This window comes from Monosiga brevicollis, genomic scaffold (assembly GCF_000002865.3).
Source record: "Monosiga brevicollis MX1 MONBRscaffold_3 genomic scaffold, whole genome shotgun sequence".
Classification (NCBI taxonomy): Eukaryota; class Choanoflagellata; order Craspedida; family Salpingoecidae; genus Monosiga; species Monosiga brevicollis.
The window spans coordinates 164231-180901 of record NW_001865040.1 but is presented as its reverse complement, the minus strand read 5'-3'; the positions used below and the strand labels follow the sequence as shown (position 1 = coordinate 180901).

The following is a 16671-nucleotide window of genomic DNA, read 5'->3' as shown; positions in this document are numbered from 1 at the left end:
ACAGACACACACACACACACACACACACACACACACACACACACACACACACACACACACACACACACACACACACACACACACACAACAAACAGTGAGAGATCTTTTTTTTTTTTGACGCCACACGCAATTTTCCTGCACAAGTACGTTCGGCTCTCTCCTCTCTCATGACTCTCTCTCTCTCTCTCGTGACGCGCGCGCTCTGTCTCTCTCTCGTGACGCGCGCGCTCTGCCTCTCTCTCGTGACGCGCGCGCTCTGCCTCTCTGTTTCTCTCTCTCATGACTCTGACTCTCCTGGCTCTCATGACACACACACACACACACTCTCTCTCTCTCTCTCTCTCTCTCTGCGGTCTTTTGGCGGCTTGGGATCGGCACGATCTTCTGCTCGTTCTGACGCTGGTGTGTCTTGTGGTAGAGCGTGTAGATCTGTGCCTGTCTGCTTGAGAGGCCTCTTGCAATGGCGCGTTTGACGTTGCGCTCTGGCGCTGGCTGCCTGGCAGCTTTGGTATGTGCCCGTCCCTTTTAATGCTGTTTTTTTTTTTTTTTTTTTTTTTTTTTTCAAATCCGAGCTCGCCGCGTGTGCTCGATGGATCTTTGAGCTCGGTTCGAACCTCACTCACCTCCCACGCTTTCCCTCGACTGGTTTGATATCCTTTTGCATTGCAAGCTGCTGGCCGTGGCTGTGGCAGTTAGCAGCGCAGCCAACGCTACGACGACCGTCGTGGTGCCGACAACCATCAGCACTGCGGCGCCGACCACCCAGCCTAACACGACGACAACCACTCCAGTGTCTCCCAAAACAAGTTCTTCCACCTCGCCCGTGCCCACTGAGACGGGAAACATGACCACGACGATGAGCACTTCCACCACCACGACTCAGCCGGAGATCAAGCGTGACATTGCCGAGCTGAAAAAGGTATACAGCGCCACAGCGGTGAAAGATGCTTTGCGATTCTGTGCAAGTAGACATTCATGCAACCCGTGATGACCCGTGGCCCATCATGGCTTTGGCTTTGCTCTAGGGCATCATTGCCGGTGGCTGGATTCCCTTTGTCGCCTTCGTCGGTGTCTCCATCATCTTTGCCTGGTCCTTTGTCGGCTTTTACCAACACAAACGCGAGAAAGAACTGGGTGTGTCTCGCATCCTCCATCAAACCTTGCGTGGCGTGGTCGTGTGCCTGACCACGGATCTGGCTGATTGCAGGTTCAACCATCGTGGCCATCATGGCCATTGTTGTGTCTCTCTTGACCTGTGCCCTGGTCCCTGTCGACATCTACCTCGTTTCGTCCTTCAAGGGTAGCAACGGTGGCTTTCACGTATGTAATCCCTTCACAAGCAACCCATTTGCCCAGGCCACGTGCTATGACCTGACATTTCGGTACTGCACGGTTTCCCCTTGACCATACCATCGATCTACAGGACTGGGCCTTTGATCACTATGAAGATGTCACCGACACTGTGCGCTTTGCCTACTACAGTACGCCAGCTCCCCCTCCCTTGTCGCCCTGCTGGTCTCTGCGGAAGAAATACCATCCTCGCCTTGCGTATGTGTGTGTATGTGTGTCTGTGTCTGTGTACATCTCATGTCCCGTTAATGCTTGGCTTTATGGCCTTCTTCGCACCTGACGACATGTGAGTAGCCGTCTATGCCCTGGTCTGTGCCTTCGTTTTTTGCATCATCCCGATGGCCTACTTCTTCTTTGAAGCCAAGGACGAGGTCGAGGGCACTTCCTGCATGAAGGTTTGTCATTTTGGCTTCCCACCTCTGCTCCGACACTTGCCATCTTCATGACACACAATCACTGGGCTTGTTCACAAACGCCCTGTCTGTCAACTCGTCTGGTTGGGTCCTGCCCATTGTGTAGCGTTTCTCCTCGGCTATCAAGTATACCCTCGGTATCTTGATTGTCTTTGCCATCATTATGGTAGTCGGTGCCTTTGCCATTAACACGGATGGCACCAATTGCTCGGACGATATCAATTCGGTGGGTGGCCGTCTTCGTGCGTGTCTTCGCCCCCCTCGCGGCGGCACCTTAGTCTGTGCCGTGCCTTGTCGACCGGCGCGACTATCACGTCTGCTCGACCGACCTGGCTCTGCTCGTGCTCATTTAGCGCCCACATGTTTCAGGCCAAGGCTGCCGAGGATGCGTCCAAGTGTCGCGCTGAGTATGCCGAAAAGTCATTGACAAGCAACGGTAGGAGGCCTGGCCTGCATTTGAAGCGCCGACTCGTTTCAAATTGGACCCGGATTCGATCCTCATTTAATCTCTTCATTGCTTTCGGCCCTCATCCTGGGTTCTGTCTGTACCAGGTGGCAATAACGCCATTTCGTTCGCCATTGGCCTTTTGACCACCATCGGTGTTGGCTACTACGTATACTACACGGTCCGTTTGGCCTTCTTTGCCCCTCATTCACGCGCCTCGATGAACCGTTCAGGCAGCTGCACTCATTTTTTGTTGCATATTGTGGGCTGCTATTTCCTCTAGGCCTGGGGCATGGTGGCCATGCCTATCGATATGATCCGCAGTCGCAGCAACAACTCGGTAAGCTTGACCGCTGTCTACTCAACTCAAATAACACCAGCATGCCCGTTTTTCTTGCCGCGTGTTTGCAAGACTCATTACAAAGCGCTGCGCGCCGTTCAGGAGGATCGTGCTCAAGCTGATGACCAGCTGCGCATCAATGAAGAGAAGCAAGACGTATGTTTGAGTGTTGCCAACAGTTGTAAACTTTTGCAGCTCTGCGCCTCCCTCATACTGTCGATCGGCAGGAAATTCGCAACAAGTACCGCAGTGGAAACAAAAAGGGCAAATCCATGTCTGCTCGTGACCGCCGGACTCTCGAGAAGATGGAGCACGAACACCGGTGAGTGTTCCCGACTCGGCTCGGCTCATCCCGCTCCCATTTGCTTTTTCTTGCGACGATCAGCCGTGATTCTTCTGCACTTTGTCCTGCACCTAATTGTTCATCCCCCCCCCCCCCCCCCGGCTTGGTTCATTGCTTCTCTGCTGTTCTCTTCTTCCAGTGTATTGAGCCGAGCAACTGCAAAGGCGGATCAGATTGAGCGCGGATTTTGCGGTCGTGTCGGTCAATGCCTACGCCCCTTCCAGGTCAGCCGCGGCTGTGTTAAACGTCATTCTGCCCGAGATGGTTTTCTTTTTTCTTTTTTAAATGATCCATCCTTTTGACATATCATCTTCATCATCTTCATCGTGGCATGTCGATCGAATAGTTCATCTTTGGCATCGTCTTCTTCCTCCTGAGCCTGTTTCTGGTCCTTTGCTTGACCATGACGGCGGGTGATAAGCTGCTGCAAATTACCCAGCAGCATCTTAACTGGAAGACTGGCTATACCCATGCCGCCCCCAAGCTGATCAACCCCGTGGATTTGGCCATGACCACGTTTCAAAAGGTCCGTCGACCCCCGTGCTCGCAGCATCACAATCCTGTCGCTAATAGCAACAATCAGGTGGCGCGACCTGCCTCATTCAATCAATCAATCGTTCACTTTTGCTCTTGCTCTTTTCTCCTTGGTTCTTCCCGCAGGCATTCCCAGTGGATTACGTTTTGTTGTCCCTCGTGATTTACTTTTTCCTTTTGACCACCATGTCTGGCATCAAACACCTCGGCGTCCGTTTCTGCGGCATGAAGGTGCGTCATCCTAGTTATACAGTGTATCGAAACCGCACAGCCCCGCTTGTCTTTGAAAGAATCGCAATTATACGCTGGTCATGGCATTTTAACGATCATTTTTCATGCTCAGGTTTATGATATCAAAGCCCGGCGCACTGTGCCCCAGGCTCTTTTGTTCATGTAAGCCCTTGCGCGGCACTTGAGCTGGCATGATTCGGTGGTCCACTCTTGACTCGTGTGTCTTGCATGATGACATTTGCATGCCATCTTAATCACACCACTGGTGCACTCGTCACTAGGTGCACGATCGTCATGTTTACGCTGCTATTCTTGAATGTTGTATTCTTGACCCTTGCCCCACAATACGTCACCTACGGCAACCAAATGTATTCATCATTCCCCAAAGACGTACGGAACACTTCAGCAGCTGGCCATTCGTTTCGGCTCGATCGGGTGAACGATTTGTGCTCATGCATTTTCTTGCGCTCTAGGCCAACGTCACTGGTTCTTACCAGTTGTACCCGTCTCATCCATCCCAATGCAGCTCCAAGGTCTGTCTTTTACGCCAAGTTGGGTTGCTTAATTAACTGTGCAGGTTTTATGGCCAGTCCGTGACCCGCAGTCCTCACATCTGGGCTGTCGCAGGCGCCCCTTTATGTCTACACGGCTGAGAACGCGACAGACACGATTCAATTTAACATTGGTGCGATGCGGGAACGCCGCGAGCTCAACGCCTCGGGTTGCTCTCCTCATCCTGATTTGCTTCTTAGACATTTACGACGAGAAGAAGGACACATGCAACATGACAGCCATTAAAGAGCTGACGCTTTACCCCCAAGAGCTTTTGAGCAACATTACAGTCCGTTGCGCATGTTGTGTCGCGTTCAGCCGGGATGCAACAGCGTGCTCAAGACGCAGCCTCACCTGACACTTGGCTGGTCCTGCTTCTCCATGGCAGTCTTGTCGCCGTGAACCGGCGTGTGTCTCAACGCGTATCGCGGCTCTGCTGCACGCTTTCTTCTACAACCTGTGGTTCTTTGGTGTGTCAGAGCTGTTTCCAAGCGAGCTTTTATTTTCTGCCTTTGCTTGGGTTGCACCAGCTCATGGATGGCTTCGTGTTTTCACAATTTTAGGCTTGATCTACTACTGGGCCAACTGGGCCTTCTTCCTTGTGTTCCTGGCAGGACTTTTCTATTTGACGTGCACCCAACGCAAGAGTCTCATTCGTTCTCTCGTCAGGTGTGTCTCTTTTTCCAGCAAATTGCTCCTGCTCCACACTGACTGCGAAAGTGACTGACATGAGCTTTCTTCCCTCTTTCTTTTTTAGTGATGCCAAACACGACTTTTACGACAGCGATGATGACATGAAGCCGTTCAACCCGTCGTGGGCCTGAGCAGGCTTGTTTGCACCACGACGTGCTCCCCGATAAATACGGAATGCCCTGATTTTGTCTCGGCAGAGGGTCACTTGGCCCTTCTTTCCTGTTGTAGAATGTTTGACTTTGTTTCCTTCTCTTTTTCTTTTCGAATCGTTGTCTTGTTGCTTCATCTTGTCTGTTTCTCCTCACCGTTCTCGCTCTCCCTGCTTTGTTGATTTCATGTGTTTTTGGAGAACCACAATTTCACACGCATGAGCCATCACCGCTGCGCTTGCTTGAGGCGCCACTTCACATTACAATGCCCAGCTGGTTCTGAAGCAAGAAAGCTAATCATAAATTCAGTTCAGAGAGTCGGAGAGCCCAACGAATGTGTACATCGCTAGAGCTTCCAAATGCGTCCGTTTATGGGTACGTCCTGCAGTATCATAGAAGAAAAGGCCTTTGGCGGCAATAGCATTCTACACACTTTTGGCCAGCGACCCCAAAGCGACGCTCGCTGCAACCCATAAAACCCATGTGCGATCAAAGCTGGCACTGGCCACTTGGTGAGACCATGCGCCTGCAAACGATGACGCCGGCTGTGATTGCACCGGCTGACGCAAAGGCTTTGACATCTCAGCTGACAAAGGATCTGAACGCTCCTGCGTCGAGGGCTTAAGTTCAACAAGTTGATCGGCTCCCGTCAATGCATGTGATTGCTCCTCACAGTGTCGCACAGAGGCATGGGCCTGCTCCACACGGTGCTCGGCCTGCACAGAAGCATGGGCCTGCTCCACATGGTGCTGCACACCAGCATGAACCTGCTCCACATGGTGCTCGGCCTGCACAGAAGCATGGGCCTGCTCCACATGGTGCTGCACACCAGCATGAACCTGCTCCACATGGTGCTCGGCCTGCACACCAGCATGAACCTGCTCCACACGGTGCTCGGCCTGCACAGAAGCATGAGCCTGCTCCACATGGTGCTGCACACCAGCATGAACCTGCTCCACATGGTGCTCGGCCTGCACACCAGCATGAACCTGCTCCACATGGTGCTCGGCCTGCACAGAAGCATGGGCCTGCTCCACATGGTGCTGCACACCAGCATGAACCTGCTCCACATGGTGCTCGGCCTGCACAAGCATGAACCTGCTCCACATGGTGCTGCACACCAGCATGAACCTGCTCCACATGGTGCTCGACCTGCACACCAGCATGAACCTGCTCCACACGGTGCTCGGCCTGCACAGAGGCATGGGCCTGCTCCACATGGTGCTGCACACCAGCATGAACCTGCTCCACATGGTGCTCGGCCTGCACACCAGCATGAACCTGCTCCACACGGTGCTCGGCCTGCACAGAAGCATGAGCCTGCTCCGCATGGTGCTGCACACCAGCATGAACCTGCTCCACATGGTGCTCGGCCTGCACAGAAGCATGGGCCTGCTCCACATGGTGCTGCACACCAGCATGAACCTGCTCCACATGGTGCTCGGCCTGCACACCAGCATGAACCTGCTCCACATGGTGCTGCACACCAGCATGAACCTGCTCCACATGGTGCTCGGCCTGCACACCAGCATGAACCTGCTCCACATGGTGCTGCACAGAAGCATGGGTCTGCTCCACATGGTGCTGCACACCAGCATGAACCTGCTCCACATGGTGCTCGGCCTGCACACCAGCCTCCATCTGTGAAATGGTGCTCCCAGCTTGAGTAGCTGCCTCAAACTGGGGCAATGATGGCTGGACCCTCAACCCGTACTGGGTGCAATCTTGCAATGCCGCGAGTAACAACTCATCGTCTGTCTGACAGCCGACGTCTTGAAGACAGAAAGGCGCAGGACTGATGAGATTTATACTAAGCTCGTCAGCCAGAGAGCACTGGTGGTCAAAAACAGACGCCACGGCTGTTGCAGGAGACCTTGGGCTGGCCTCAAGCGATTCAGAGGTGCATTCGGCTAAGCTTGGATGATGTTGTTGCTGATCTGCAAGGATCTCAAGCTCCTCTTCCAAAGCAACTCGATCACAGTCCGCTTTCACCAGCTGTGCGGCTTTGTCGTCGAGTTGAGCCTGCAGCTCATAGCAAGCCGTTTCAAATTCCTGCATGTCGACAGAGAGGTGAGGTGTGAGACGACGAACACACGCACGCGCATGAAAATGATGCAGGGACTACGGCTGGATCTAGCGCCAGAGGACCTGTTTCCCAACATTCAGACGCCGGAGGCAGCTGATGTGCAGCTCACCTGCAATTGACTGATTTTGAACACAAGACCATCGCGCTCGTCCAGCATTTGACTGTTTTGCAAGATCAGTTCATGCATGTCGGCTTCAAACTGCTCACAGAGCGCTTGGTTATGGGCTTGACAATCATTCAAGTCAATGGTGAGTTGGTCGATATGATCCAAGAGCTCAGCCCTGGTCCAGATCTTGGAGCTGCTTGGTAAACTTGGAAGGCCTGCCTCGAATGGAGCAGTGTAAGACAAGCGTGATGCTGAAATTCAACAAGGCGATCATGCTGCCCGCGAGTATGGATTTGGGGCCCAACGCAGGTCATGCGCGCGAAGGTGGGGACTTACGGCGCTGAATTTGTTTGATGGTCATTTCTTCCGCAGTGGCAGCGTTCTGACGAACTTCAGCCTCGCGCAGCTCAAGGGCGCTTTGCTTTTCCCGCAAGGATGTAACCTGGGCATAGGTTTGGTCGGAAACGTGAGATCACCGATGTGTCGAAGCGATTCAGACACATGAGCAAGAAAGAATAGTGTGCCTCACGAGCATGGTAGACGAGGCCGTGTCTGGGTGGGTGCGACGAACCTCTCTGCGCAAAAGCTTGACTTCGGTTTCAAGAGTTTTGTTCATCTCGCAGAGTTCCAGAATGTACTGGTGTAGAAAGCCGGGTGAGTTTTGGATGCCAGCAAGAAGGCATCGTGCCATGTGGGCAACAAGAAACCGACTTTGTCGTCATTGCTCTTTTCATTTCGCAAATCCTCATACAGTGTGGCATATCGCTGTTCCATGTGCTGACTTTGTTGCAACTTCTACTCCAAATGAGCCAATGGGGTGATGAGGGCTTTGAGTGACGCGCAGGCTGTTGTGTCGTACGAAGATGTGGAACGATGCGCGACGGAAATATCGCTGAGCGTACCTCTTCCAAGTTGGCAAGTTCGCGCTCAAGATGGGTATGGAGGGCGCGGGCCGGGGAGAGAGCCGGGGAGAGAGCCGGGGCTTCGCCCACCACATTGGCGTTGTTCAAATCGTCTTGATAATGTCGCGATGCTCGAGCTCGCTACGGATGTTGCGGGGAGACAAGTCGTAGGTGGCCGGGAAAGCAAGGTCATGTGGGGGCATGAAATGGTTAGTATGGCCAGATGATGCAAGTAAGCGGGGGCCACGCAAAAGGAACGAGGTGGGGCTGACCAGCGAGTACGAGTTGGAGTTGATGCTGGGCGAGTGGCTTGAGCGGTGCCGCATTGAGCGAGCCGATTTGCCAGCACTGTGCGTTGTGAAAAGCTCGGCTCTAGGCGTGTAGAACACCTCCTCACTGCTGCTCGTGTTGACGAGCTCATCGGCATCGTCATGGCGCCGCGTCTCAGCGGATAAAGGGCTGCCCACGCTCTTGGGGGGCTGTGCTGAGATGGCATGCGCGTGCGAGGTCGGGCGGCGCGGCGATCCAGTTGGGCTTGAGAAGAGACTCTCCGCCATGAAGCTGGTGACCGCCGTGTCAAACACGCACGTCGCCGTCAAGTTCAAAAGGTGGGGTGACGCTTGTCACACAACCATGCGTTGCCCATGTGCGCTGGCGGACGACGTCAATCGTGCCTCGAACGAGCCAACGCGGCAACGCTCAAATCAAAGGAGCGCAGTCTAACGCCAGCCGTGTATCAAAGGCCAGATTTCAAGAAATGCACACAAACCCAGCGTGCGCACTGGAGCAGTCACTGGCCCAAGGCAGCTCGCGACGTGCGACGTGCGACGTGCGAACTACCACAAGCAGTGGGGGGGACCCGGTACGTAATCCGCTTGAGCTTGAGCGTCAGGGGCCCACACAGACGTCTTGAAAGCAGTGAGCGGACGGAGGCACAGGATGCTCGTTTGAGAAGTCAAACACGTTTGACGCCCAAGGGGGTGTCGACCACGACGACACTGCCCTATTCACCGCCAAAGCCGAGTTGACACGACCGTTGGGCGTCAGGGCACTGGCAAAGGGGCACAGGGGCGCTGCCCTTTGGTTCTTCAAACACCACACTTGAAAATTAAAATTTTAAAAACCCAGGGACACACGTGAGAGGTGAAACAACTCTACCTGTGCGTGGAAACGAGCACACACAAAAGAGAATAGCATAGCCTTAATACGTAAAATCCCCACACATGAAGCGGTGAAGTATCACACTTAACACGACAAGCTACCACACACACACACATGCACGCTACGCTTTCTGTTTCGCAGGCAAACGCTACCAACTGTATCGTGTGACGTTGATAAAAGTCTGACATTGGACGAGTGGCGTTCGGGTCCGAAGAAGAAACCTGCCACTGGCGCCGACCCCGGTTCAGTAAGGCACGCACGTCAAGACGCTGCAGCAGCAGTTTGGCCTTGTACCCTGACAGACCTTGGCCTCCTGACCTCGGTCCTGGCTCTCCTCCCTCCTCGCTTCCATCTGTTGAACTGCTTGAGCGACTGTTTCATCATCGTGACACCATTCCGTCTGACATTTTCATTGCTTCTGCTTCTGCACACGCACACACTCTCTCACTGTAAGTGTGTGCGTCAGAGGAAAAACAAAGAAAGTCTTTCATTTCGTTCTCTTGCTTTCTCTCTCTCTCTTTCTCTCTCTCGCTCTCTGTGCTCTCTGCTCTCTGCTCGCTCGATTTGGCAGCGGCAGGTCTCAATTGGTGGCTTGAGTGCGGGTGCAGCTTGCATTATTGCATTTATTGACTTGGTTGGATTTGGTCAGAGCCACGGGCTGCTTTGCCTTGTCTGTTGCTGATTAGACCCCGCAGCGAGGCGTCTAAAATAAAGACAGATCATGTTGCGTTCTCGTTTGGCAGTCCTCGCCACGACGGCGTGGCGTGCACCGCTGCGCCTGCCCTCTCTACCTGCTGCTGCTGGCCGCTGGTCCACTGCAGGACCTCTGGCCCACAAGTACCGGGCTATCTCCACCAGCTTGGCCCATGGCCGCGCCATGCCCGCCGCACAGGCGACCGGGTCGAATGATGATGACGACATTCTCATCACTCCAGCCTGCGTCGAGGTGCGTGCCCCGCCAGCTAGCCCTGGTCATTGACGGCCAGCGACCTTTAGTCTCACCAAGTGGTGGTTTGCCTATTGCAGCGAATCCACCACGTCAACAAGACCAAGAACTACGACCCACCAAAGCGCCTGCGCGTAGAGATTGCCTCGGGTGGCTGCTCTGGCTTTGTCTACAAGCTCTCCTTCGATAACGCCCTCGAGGAAGACGACGTGTACGCCTAACCGCATGCGCATGGGCGCGCCCTTTGCCGAGCAAACTTTGCTTGCTGCTGTGTTGTGTTTAATGTTGATTGTTGAGCATCGGTCCGCCGAGTCAAACCTCTCACACATGCTCGTGCCCCTCCTCGTGCTTGGCTTTGTTGTCACAGGCTCTTTGAGCGTGATGGCGCCCAAGTGGTGGTGGACGAGGTTTGTTTGCCCCGTGGCATTGACTCGCTGCCTCCTGGCCCCAGCCTCTCATCCTTGCCGGCCTGCCTTTGATGTCGTTCATCTAGACCTCGCTCGAGCTGATCCGCGGCTCCAAGTTAGACTACGTCAAGGAGCTTGTGGGCTCCTCCTTTGCCATCGTTGGTGCGTTGTGGATGCATCTTAACGCTCACCCGAACCTGCACTCGCGCGCCTGTCTTTTGACGATGTTGGTCCTTACGCTGGCGGGTTTTGCTTCAGACAATCCGCAAGCAGAGACGGGCTGCGGCTGTGGAACTTCCTTCATGCGCAAGGGCGATGTCTAGACAGCCGCCACCACACCTGCCTGCCTCTTGTTCCAGCGGCCGAGCCGCAGCTTCTAGCCTCCGAATTCAACCGTATTGTTTGACATTTGCAAGGCAAACCTGGTTTGCCATGGCAAAGCACACCAAAACAAAGGGAGGGGGTCAATTAAGGGGAGGACACGGATGGTCGCACAGGGCCAAATCCCAGCCTTAAAGCGCCAATAGAAAGAAAGTGAGGGGGGCCAGGCGCACGAATTGCACCAGTCAAAGTCTAGAGTATGATTGGCTGGCACATGAAGCGCCTTCACCAATATGAAAAGACATCCATACAAGGGGAACACATAAACATCAACACCCCACTGAGTTTCTGCCACAAACATGGACCTAAAAGCGTGGCTCCTCTCAGAGAATCCATCAACATCACAACCACAAAGAGCTCAAAAGAACTCAAAAGGCGTTGAGGGCGCAAGATTCAAACATAAAATCAAGGCCGGATGATCAATGGTGAAGGAGCACACAGACGTTTCACAAATACGGGTGGTGGGATGCCCCTGAACAAGGGTTGGCTGTGGGGTCACTGCCTGACATTTGAGGCAACCTGCCAACTCCAACCCGACACGTGCCGAACCAGGGCGTGGGCCAGGGACAGCGAAGTGCGCGCACAAACAAATAAATCGACATCGGGGATCCAGGCAGATCAGGCGCGCAAATGACTGTTACCACGGGCAAGGCCTTTGCAAAGCGTGGCATCACCACGTGGGAACGGCTTGAATCACTTGGTTTGGGCAAGTGGGAGTCGTTTTCGAGGAGCGATCGTGAGCCAGCTTGCCCTCGTACTCCTTCAGCTCGCCCATAAAGGCCAAGTTGGGGGAAATAATGGATCGGCAGACCGATACGTAATTGTGGGCATCGTTCAAGTTCATGTTGCGCTCGTACATTAGGTAGCCAATGACAAAGGCAGCGGAGCGAGAAATGCCTGCCTGGCAGTGTACCAAGACATTGCGCCCCTCCCTATGAAGAGACAGACAAGTGAGTGGACCAGACATCCCGTGGTCAGTCAAGCAGCACAAGCTGTGCGTCAAGCAGACTCAAGACACCACGCGCCGAGTCGAGGAGCGGGCAGGCAGGCAGCACGTACTGTTTAGCTTGATTGATAAACTCAAATGCAACCTCGAAATAGTTTTGAATGTTTTGTTCTGACGTGTCGAGGATGGGGATCTGCTGATACTGCAGGCTGTCCGCAAATGTATTGGGCACGTCTGTTGTAATGTTGAGAATGGCAGTGATGCGATGCTCACGGAGGGCAGCCAGATTACTTGCATCCACAGCCGAGCCCAAGAAGAGGTAGGATAAGACTTGGCTCATGGGCATGCTGCGACGAGCAGCCTGCTGGCACTGATGGTGTTGATGATAATAGCCACCCGTACCATGCCCCAAGACGCCGCTATAGGGTCCAGGCGGTGGAGGTGCTACGTATGCAGGAGCTTGTTGGTGCAGCTGTGACGGAGCAGGCGATTGAGGAGCCTGTGCAAATCCAAAGCCAAGGCCCCCACTGCCACTACGACGATGGTGCACGCGTTGATGCTGATGGTGCATGGGAGCTGGAGAGCTCGGCAAGGGCGCCGCCTGGCCTAAGACCGGGCCGGAGCTAGATGACGGCGCGGTTCGTTGCCGGGGGGCCATGGCCACAGCACTAAAGGAAGAGGCCAAGGTGGCACTACCGCCGCTACCATTACCACCACCGACGCAGGGGGTGCTACAGGGGCCCCCGAATGGCCCACGGGATAGGGCACCACGGCAGGGCACGCCCAGATGTGCCAAGGACACGTCTGGCTGACAAGCCACCGTGTGCTCGGCATGCGCAGCCTCAAACGCCGTAAAGCCGCCTGCAAACCAAAACGCACGCCAATTCCCAAAGACAAGAGGGGCAGTGAGTCAAAACAATGGGTAGGCGACGGGGTTGGCGAACAAGCGTGCGGGAAAAGCCAGAAACAGAAACAAAAAAATTATAAATCATCATCATCAAAGGCCAATGGAAGAAGAAATCGAGGCAACAGACAAGGTGCACGGCAATCGAAGGCCATAAGGCTCTGTGTGGAGAAGAAGCTTGAAAAGAAAATGTGGCAGTCGAGCAAGCAAGGGTCGAGCAGAGAGCGGAGAGAGCAAAGGAACAAGTGGATCCAACTCGGACAGTAAGCCAGATTTAACATCTTCCCTGAACCCAAATCAAATCGCGCAAATGCACAAACAAAAGATGCCGTGTGCTTCCATTATTGGCCTCATTCCTTTGTTTGGGTGTTGAGAACAACAAGGAGAGGAGAGAGAACACAGGGCCCCGTATCAAGCACGACGCCAGGCATCCTCAAGGAGCCATCCCGCCCATCAGACGCCCATTAGACGCTGATGGGGTTGAGCGCATGCACAGGTAAATCACGGGCCGAGAAAAGGGGAGGGAGCTACACACCGTGCAAAAAAGCGCAATTAATGTGCTTTTGTTGAAGGCCACGAAGGACGACATGCAGGACGTTGTTGCCATCAAAAGTCGTTTCGCCGGGAAAGGAAGCATGGTCATCGTAGACAACAACCCAGTCATCCGGGCTGCGTTTGGCCCAGCGCTTTTCTGTGTCATTGAGAATATCGACCAAGTCCATCAAACCCTTATTAAGACGGCGAAGATGAATGTTGGAGCAGCGAATGCTAAGGGCAGAGCGAATGTGACGCCGCGCGTAGCAATCAAAGCTGCGGACGTCGATGATGCAGACGGCACTTTGAGAGGTCAGCATGCTAGCGAGGTCATCGCAGCTCAGAGATATACTGTCCAACGTTGTGGTCGCCATTGCCCAGGGTTGGCGCGGCCCAAAAAAAAAAAGTTGTTGCCAAAAGACAAATAGGGTTGGGGGTGTCTACGTGTGTTGAAAAACGAAAAGGTTCACGTCCAAATGGCGGTGGTCTCGCGAGTTGATAGGGGCGCCAGGCGAGAAGAAGCAGGAAATGACGGGCAACTGCTCAGCACCACACGCTGGTATTTGAAGGGGGGGGGCGCAGGACGACTAGAAAAGTTTCAGAACCAGTCGATGCCGAGGCATTAACCGACGTGGGCCTGGACTGGTTGGACAAGTGTGTCGTGGAAGTGTTTCAAGAAGTGGCAGCAGCGAAAGCAGCAGCAGCCAAGTTCAGGGGTGATGGTGATCAAGCCCAAACGCATGACAATTCAAAGATCCGAGTTTGTGGCGACAGGAGAGGAGGAGGGAGGGCGCCGCTTAGGCGATGTAAATGGCAGTGGCCATTTCCTTTACACACAACCAAGTGATTGGAGAAACGGCGATTGGAAAGAAGGCCGAGAAGACTGGGAAGAGGCAGCAGGTACTGCCTAGTCAAGGCGCAAATACGAGCGGCGTGCCGGGGGATGCGTGTGTCTGTGTCGCGGTCACCAAGCGGTCGAGCGACCGAATTCCGGGATGCGTGGTTATTGTGGCACAGCGCAACGGAAGCGGGGACGGCAACAACGGCAGCGGGGAAGAGGACAGCGAGAGGAGCAAGGTTTTGAAAATGGATGACGCGTTGACGTGGCTGTGCAACGACGGTGAGGGCGATTCAACGCTTGAACGAGATGCGTATGTCCGCCCTTGTTCCACCGACAGCGCCACACACACACACACACACACACAGAGAGAGAGGAGAGAGAGACGAGAGAGAGAGAGAGAGAGTCGTGCTTGGTCGGCTGATCGACCGAGGTCGTTAAACAAAAGAATACAAAAGAAACTCTACACAAAACAGAGAGAGAGAGAGAGAAAATGGCAGTCAGTGCACCTTTGGCACTCTCTATGGGGGAGTACATGTGCTGCGTTCTTTTCTCTCTCTCGCTCTCTCGTTTTGTGTGGAACGTATGTATCTGACGCAAACAAAAGAAGTGTGTTTTTTGCATGACGTTGGATCTGTCATCCCTCATCTCTCTCTCTCATCTCTCTCTTCTATCTCCTCTCATCTCTCTCTCTCACTCATCTCTTCTCTCTCATCTCTCATATCGCTCTCATCTCTCTCTGTCGTCTAATGTTCGCAACGCAACATTTCTTGGTGGTGCGTATCAACCGATGGCTGTGCTCGACTCGGGGCGTGGGCCTAAGGCACGCACACCTGGTTATTCTTCAAGCCGTTCGGGAATCCTCAAAGCGTCGGGCAAAGGAGGACGGCGGCTTCTCCCAGGTTGGGCTTTATAATCCCTGATCATATCCTCGCTCTGACGTAAAGGCAAACGTCAAGCAAGATCGACTTGACGTCAACCTCGACAACTACGGCACACACGTAGCGTGACTCTGATAACTCGGCGGACAAATGAAAATCAAAGGACCCCATGGTAGAGCCATCCTTGGATCGGGCCGCCGTCCAGCGATCATAATCACACGATCCAACCATAAACAGCGTTGTGATCAAAATCACCAACCGCCGCCATGAGACGAGCCGATAACCCCGTCGCAGCGCCGCTGCCAGAGGTGCTGACCATCATCAGCCCTTGTGCTCGCCGACCGCTCGCGCCACATGAGCGTCATGGACTCTTCAAAAGTGTGATTATTAAAACACTTCTTGATATTTAAAGTGTGATTACTATGACAGATCGATGTATCTGCGGACAACCTTGATCTTCGGGGTCATTCCAAATTCTGCTAAAGATCATGACCCCGCCAAAACAAGACACTCAAAGTATTTTACTAAATACCTGTGAGGGTGGTAGTATTTTACTTCTGGCGCTTGGCGACAACAAGATGGAGCAGCCGCTGCAGGAGCTGGTCGATCAGCTGGTGGCCGCGACCCCTCATGTTCACTCCGCTGCCATCATTCGCCGCCGCGACGCCAAGATCAATTGCCACTCGCAGGCATTTACGGTCAGGGGGATGGCTCACCCTCGCCTTTGGTCCCCAACCATTCCCCCGAGGGATGCAGGCCCGGCCGTGTTGTTAATCTGAGAACAAATTTGCTGGTTGGCTCCTCCCCCGCCCCCACAGCCCACAAATGACCTCAAGCACTTGCTCGAGGCCTTTCGCGATACGCGCTACGTGCGCGAGAACAATCTTGTATATGATGGCCGCAACTGGCTTTGCCTGAGAGCCGATCACGATGCCGTCTACGCCCGAGACGTAGGTTGTTCCTCCCGGGCCTCCTCGATTCGTGCTGACTCAGCCAAGCAAAGCACGTTGCCTGACCAGCTCAAGCTCCCACCACGCTAGGGTCGCCGCGGTCTGATTGCCTACGCAACTGCCAACCACATTGTTGTCGGTCTCTACGAAGCAGACATGACACCCGCCGTCTGCGTTGAAACCATCGAGCTTCTTGGTGCGTCCCATATCGGTCTCCCTGCTCGCCTCGCAAATGCCCCTCCTCGTGGCCGCAACCTGACGCTTGGCTGAATTGATAGCCCGATACCTTATTGCCAAAAACCTTTAAACGAGCGGCCGTGCTGTGCGCGCGTTGCCCACTCCGCCACGCGGACCACTCCAAGCCAGACTAGACCTGACCCGATTAACTGAATGAATTCAACTTGTATGCTGTTCCTTTTTTTTTTTCTTTTTTTTCTGTCTTCCTGGCTTGATATTATTGTCAATGCCTACGCGCTCAGGCCCTGGCGAGCCTCTTTTGTCGGCCCTGTGCTTCTGGTTGAAATGGCGTTCTGCCTCTCAACAATCGATTTATCAGTCCGTTATCCAAGTTGCTACGTG

General features: G+C 54.0%; 6 protein-coding genes across 6 annotated transcripts in view; 4 read left to right on the top strand and 2 right to left on the bottom strand.

Annotated features, from left to right (window-relative positions):
* Positions 1 to 167: 167 nt before the first annotated feature.
* On the top strand, positions 168 to 5032 carry MONBRDRAFT_22684 (uncharacterized protein; the record flags this gene model as incomplete). The annotated part of the gene is made up of 23 exons (XM_001743210.1): positions 168 to 402; positions 693 to 919; positions 1026 to 1134; positions 1208 to 1320; positions 1424 to 1481; positions 1645 to 1745; positions 1870 to 1989; positions 2133 to 2199; positions 2316 to 2389; positions 2492 to 2548; positions 2621 to 2704; positions 2776 to 2870; positions 3031 to 3115; positions 3238 to 3417; positions 3552 to 3656; positions 3769 to 3818; positions 3938 to 4046; positions 4130 to 4189; positions 4284 to 4341; positions 4409 to 4497; positions 4597 to 4678; positions 4772 to 4877; positions 4966 to 5032. The coding sequence occupies 23 exons, from the start codon at positions 168 to 170 to the stop codon at positions 5030 to 5032; spliced, it is 2331 nt and encodes a 776-aa protein (XP_001743262.1).
* Positions 5033 to 5739: 707 nt separating this feature from the next.
* Positions 5740 to 6697, top strand: MONBRDRAFT_5543 (uncharacterized protein; the record flags this gene model as incomplete). Its single annotated transcript, XM_001743209.1, has 2 exons — positions 5740 to 6160; positions 6252 to 6697. 2 exons carry the CDS (start codon positions 5740 to 5742, stop codon positions 6695 to 6697), a joined length of 867 nt encoding a protein of 288 aa, XP_001743261.1.
* Positions 6698 to 8248: 1551 nt separating this feature from the next.
* On the bottom strand, positions 8249 to 8701 carry MONBRDRAFT_5542 (uncharacterized protein; the record flags this gene model as incomplete). The annotated part of the gene is made up of 1 exon (XM_001742887.1): positions 8249 to 8701. One exon carries the CDS (start codon positions 8699 to 8701, stop codon positions 8249 to 8251), a length of 453 nt encoding a protein of 150 aa, XP_001742939.1.
* A 1481-nt stretch (positions 8702 to 10182) lies between these two features.
* MONBRDRAFT_22682 (uncharacterized protein) lies at positions 10183 to 10981 on the top strand (the record flags this gene model as incomplete). The annotated part of the gene is made up of 5 exons (XM_001743208.1): positions 10183 to 10251; positions 10332 to 10462; positions 10619 to 10658; positions 10745 to 10820; positions 10917 to 10981. 5 exons carry the CDS (start codon positions 10183 to 10185, stop codon positions 10979 to 10981), a joined length of 381 nt encoding a protein of 126 aa, XP_001743260.1.
* Positions 10982 to 11709: 728 nt separating this feature from the next.
* MONBRDRAFT_14600 (uncharacterized protein) lies at positions 11710 to 12325 on the bottom strand (the record flags this gene model as incomplete). The annotated part of the gene is made up of 2 exons (XM_001742886.1): positions 11710 to 11967; positions 12095 to 12325. 2 exons carry the CDS (start codon positions 12323 to 12325, stop codon positions 11710 to 11712), a joined length of 489 nt encoding a protein of 162 aa, XP_001742938.1.
* Positions 12326 to 15720: 3395 nt separating this feature from the next.
* Positions 15721 to 16671, top strand: part of MONBRDRAFT_5539 (uncharacterized protein) — a gene marked incomplete at both ends in the record, with an annotated part of 1613 nt that continues 662 nt past the window's right edge. The window contains 3 exons of the mRNA XM_001743207.1: positions 15721 to 15840; positions 15961 to 16092; positions 16183 to 16288. Coding sequence (XP_001743259.1) covers positions 15721 to 15840; positions 15961 to 16092; positions 16183 to 16288 — 358 coding nt within the window. The remainder of the gene's footprint in view (positions 15841 to 15960; positions 16093 to 16182; positions 16289 to 16671) is intronic.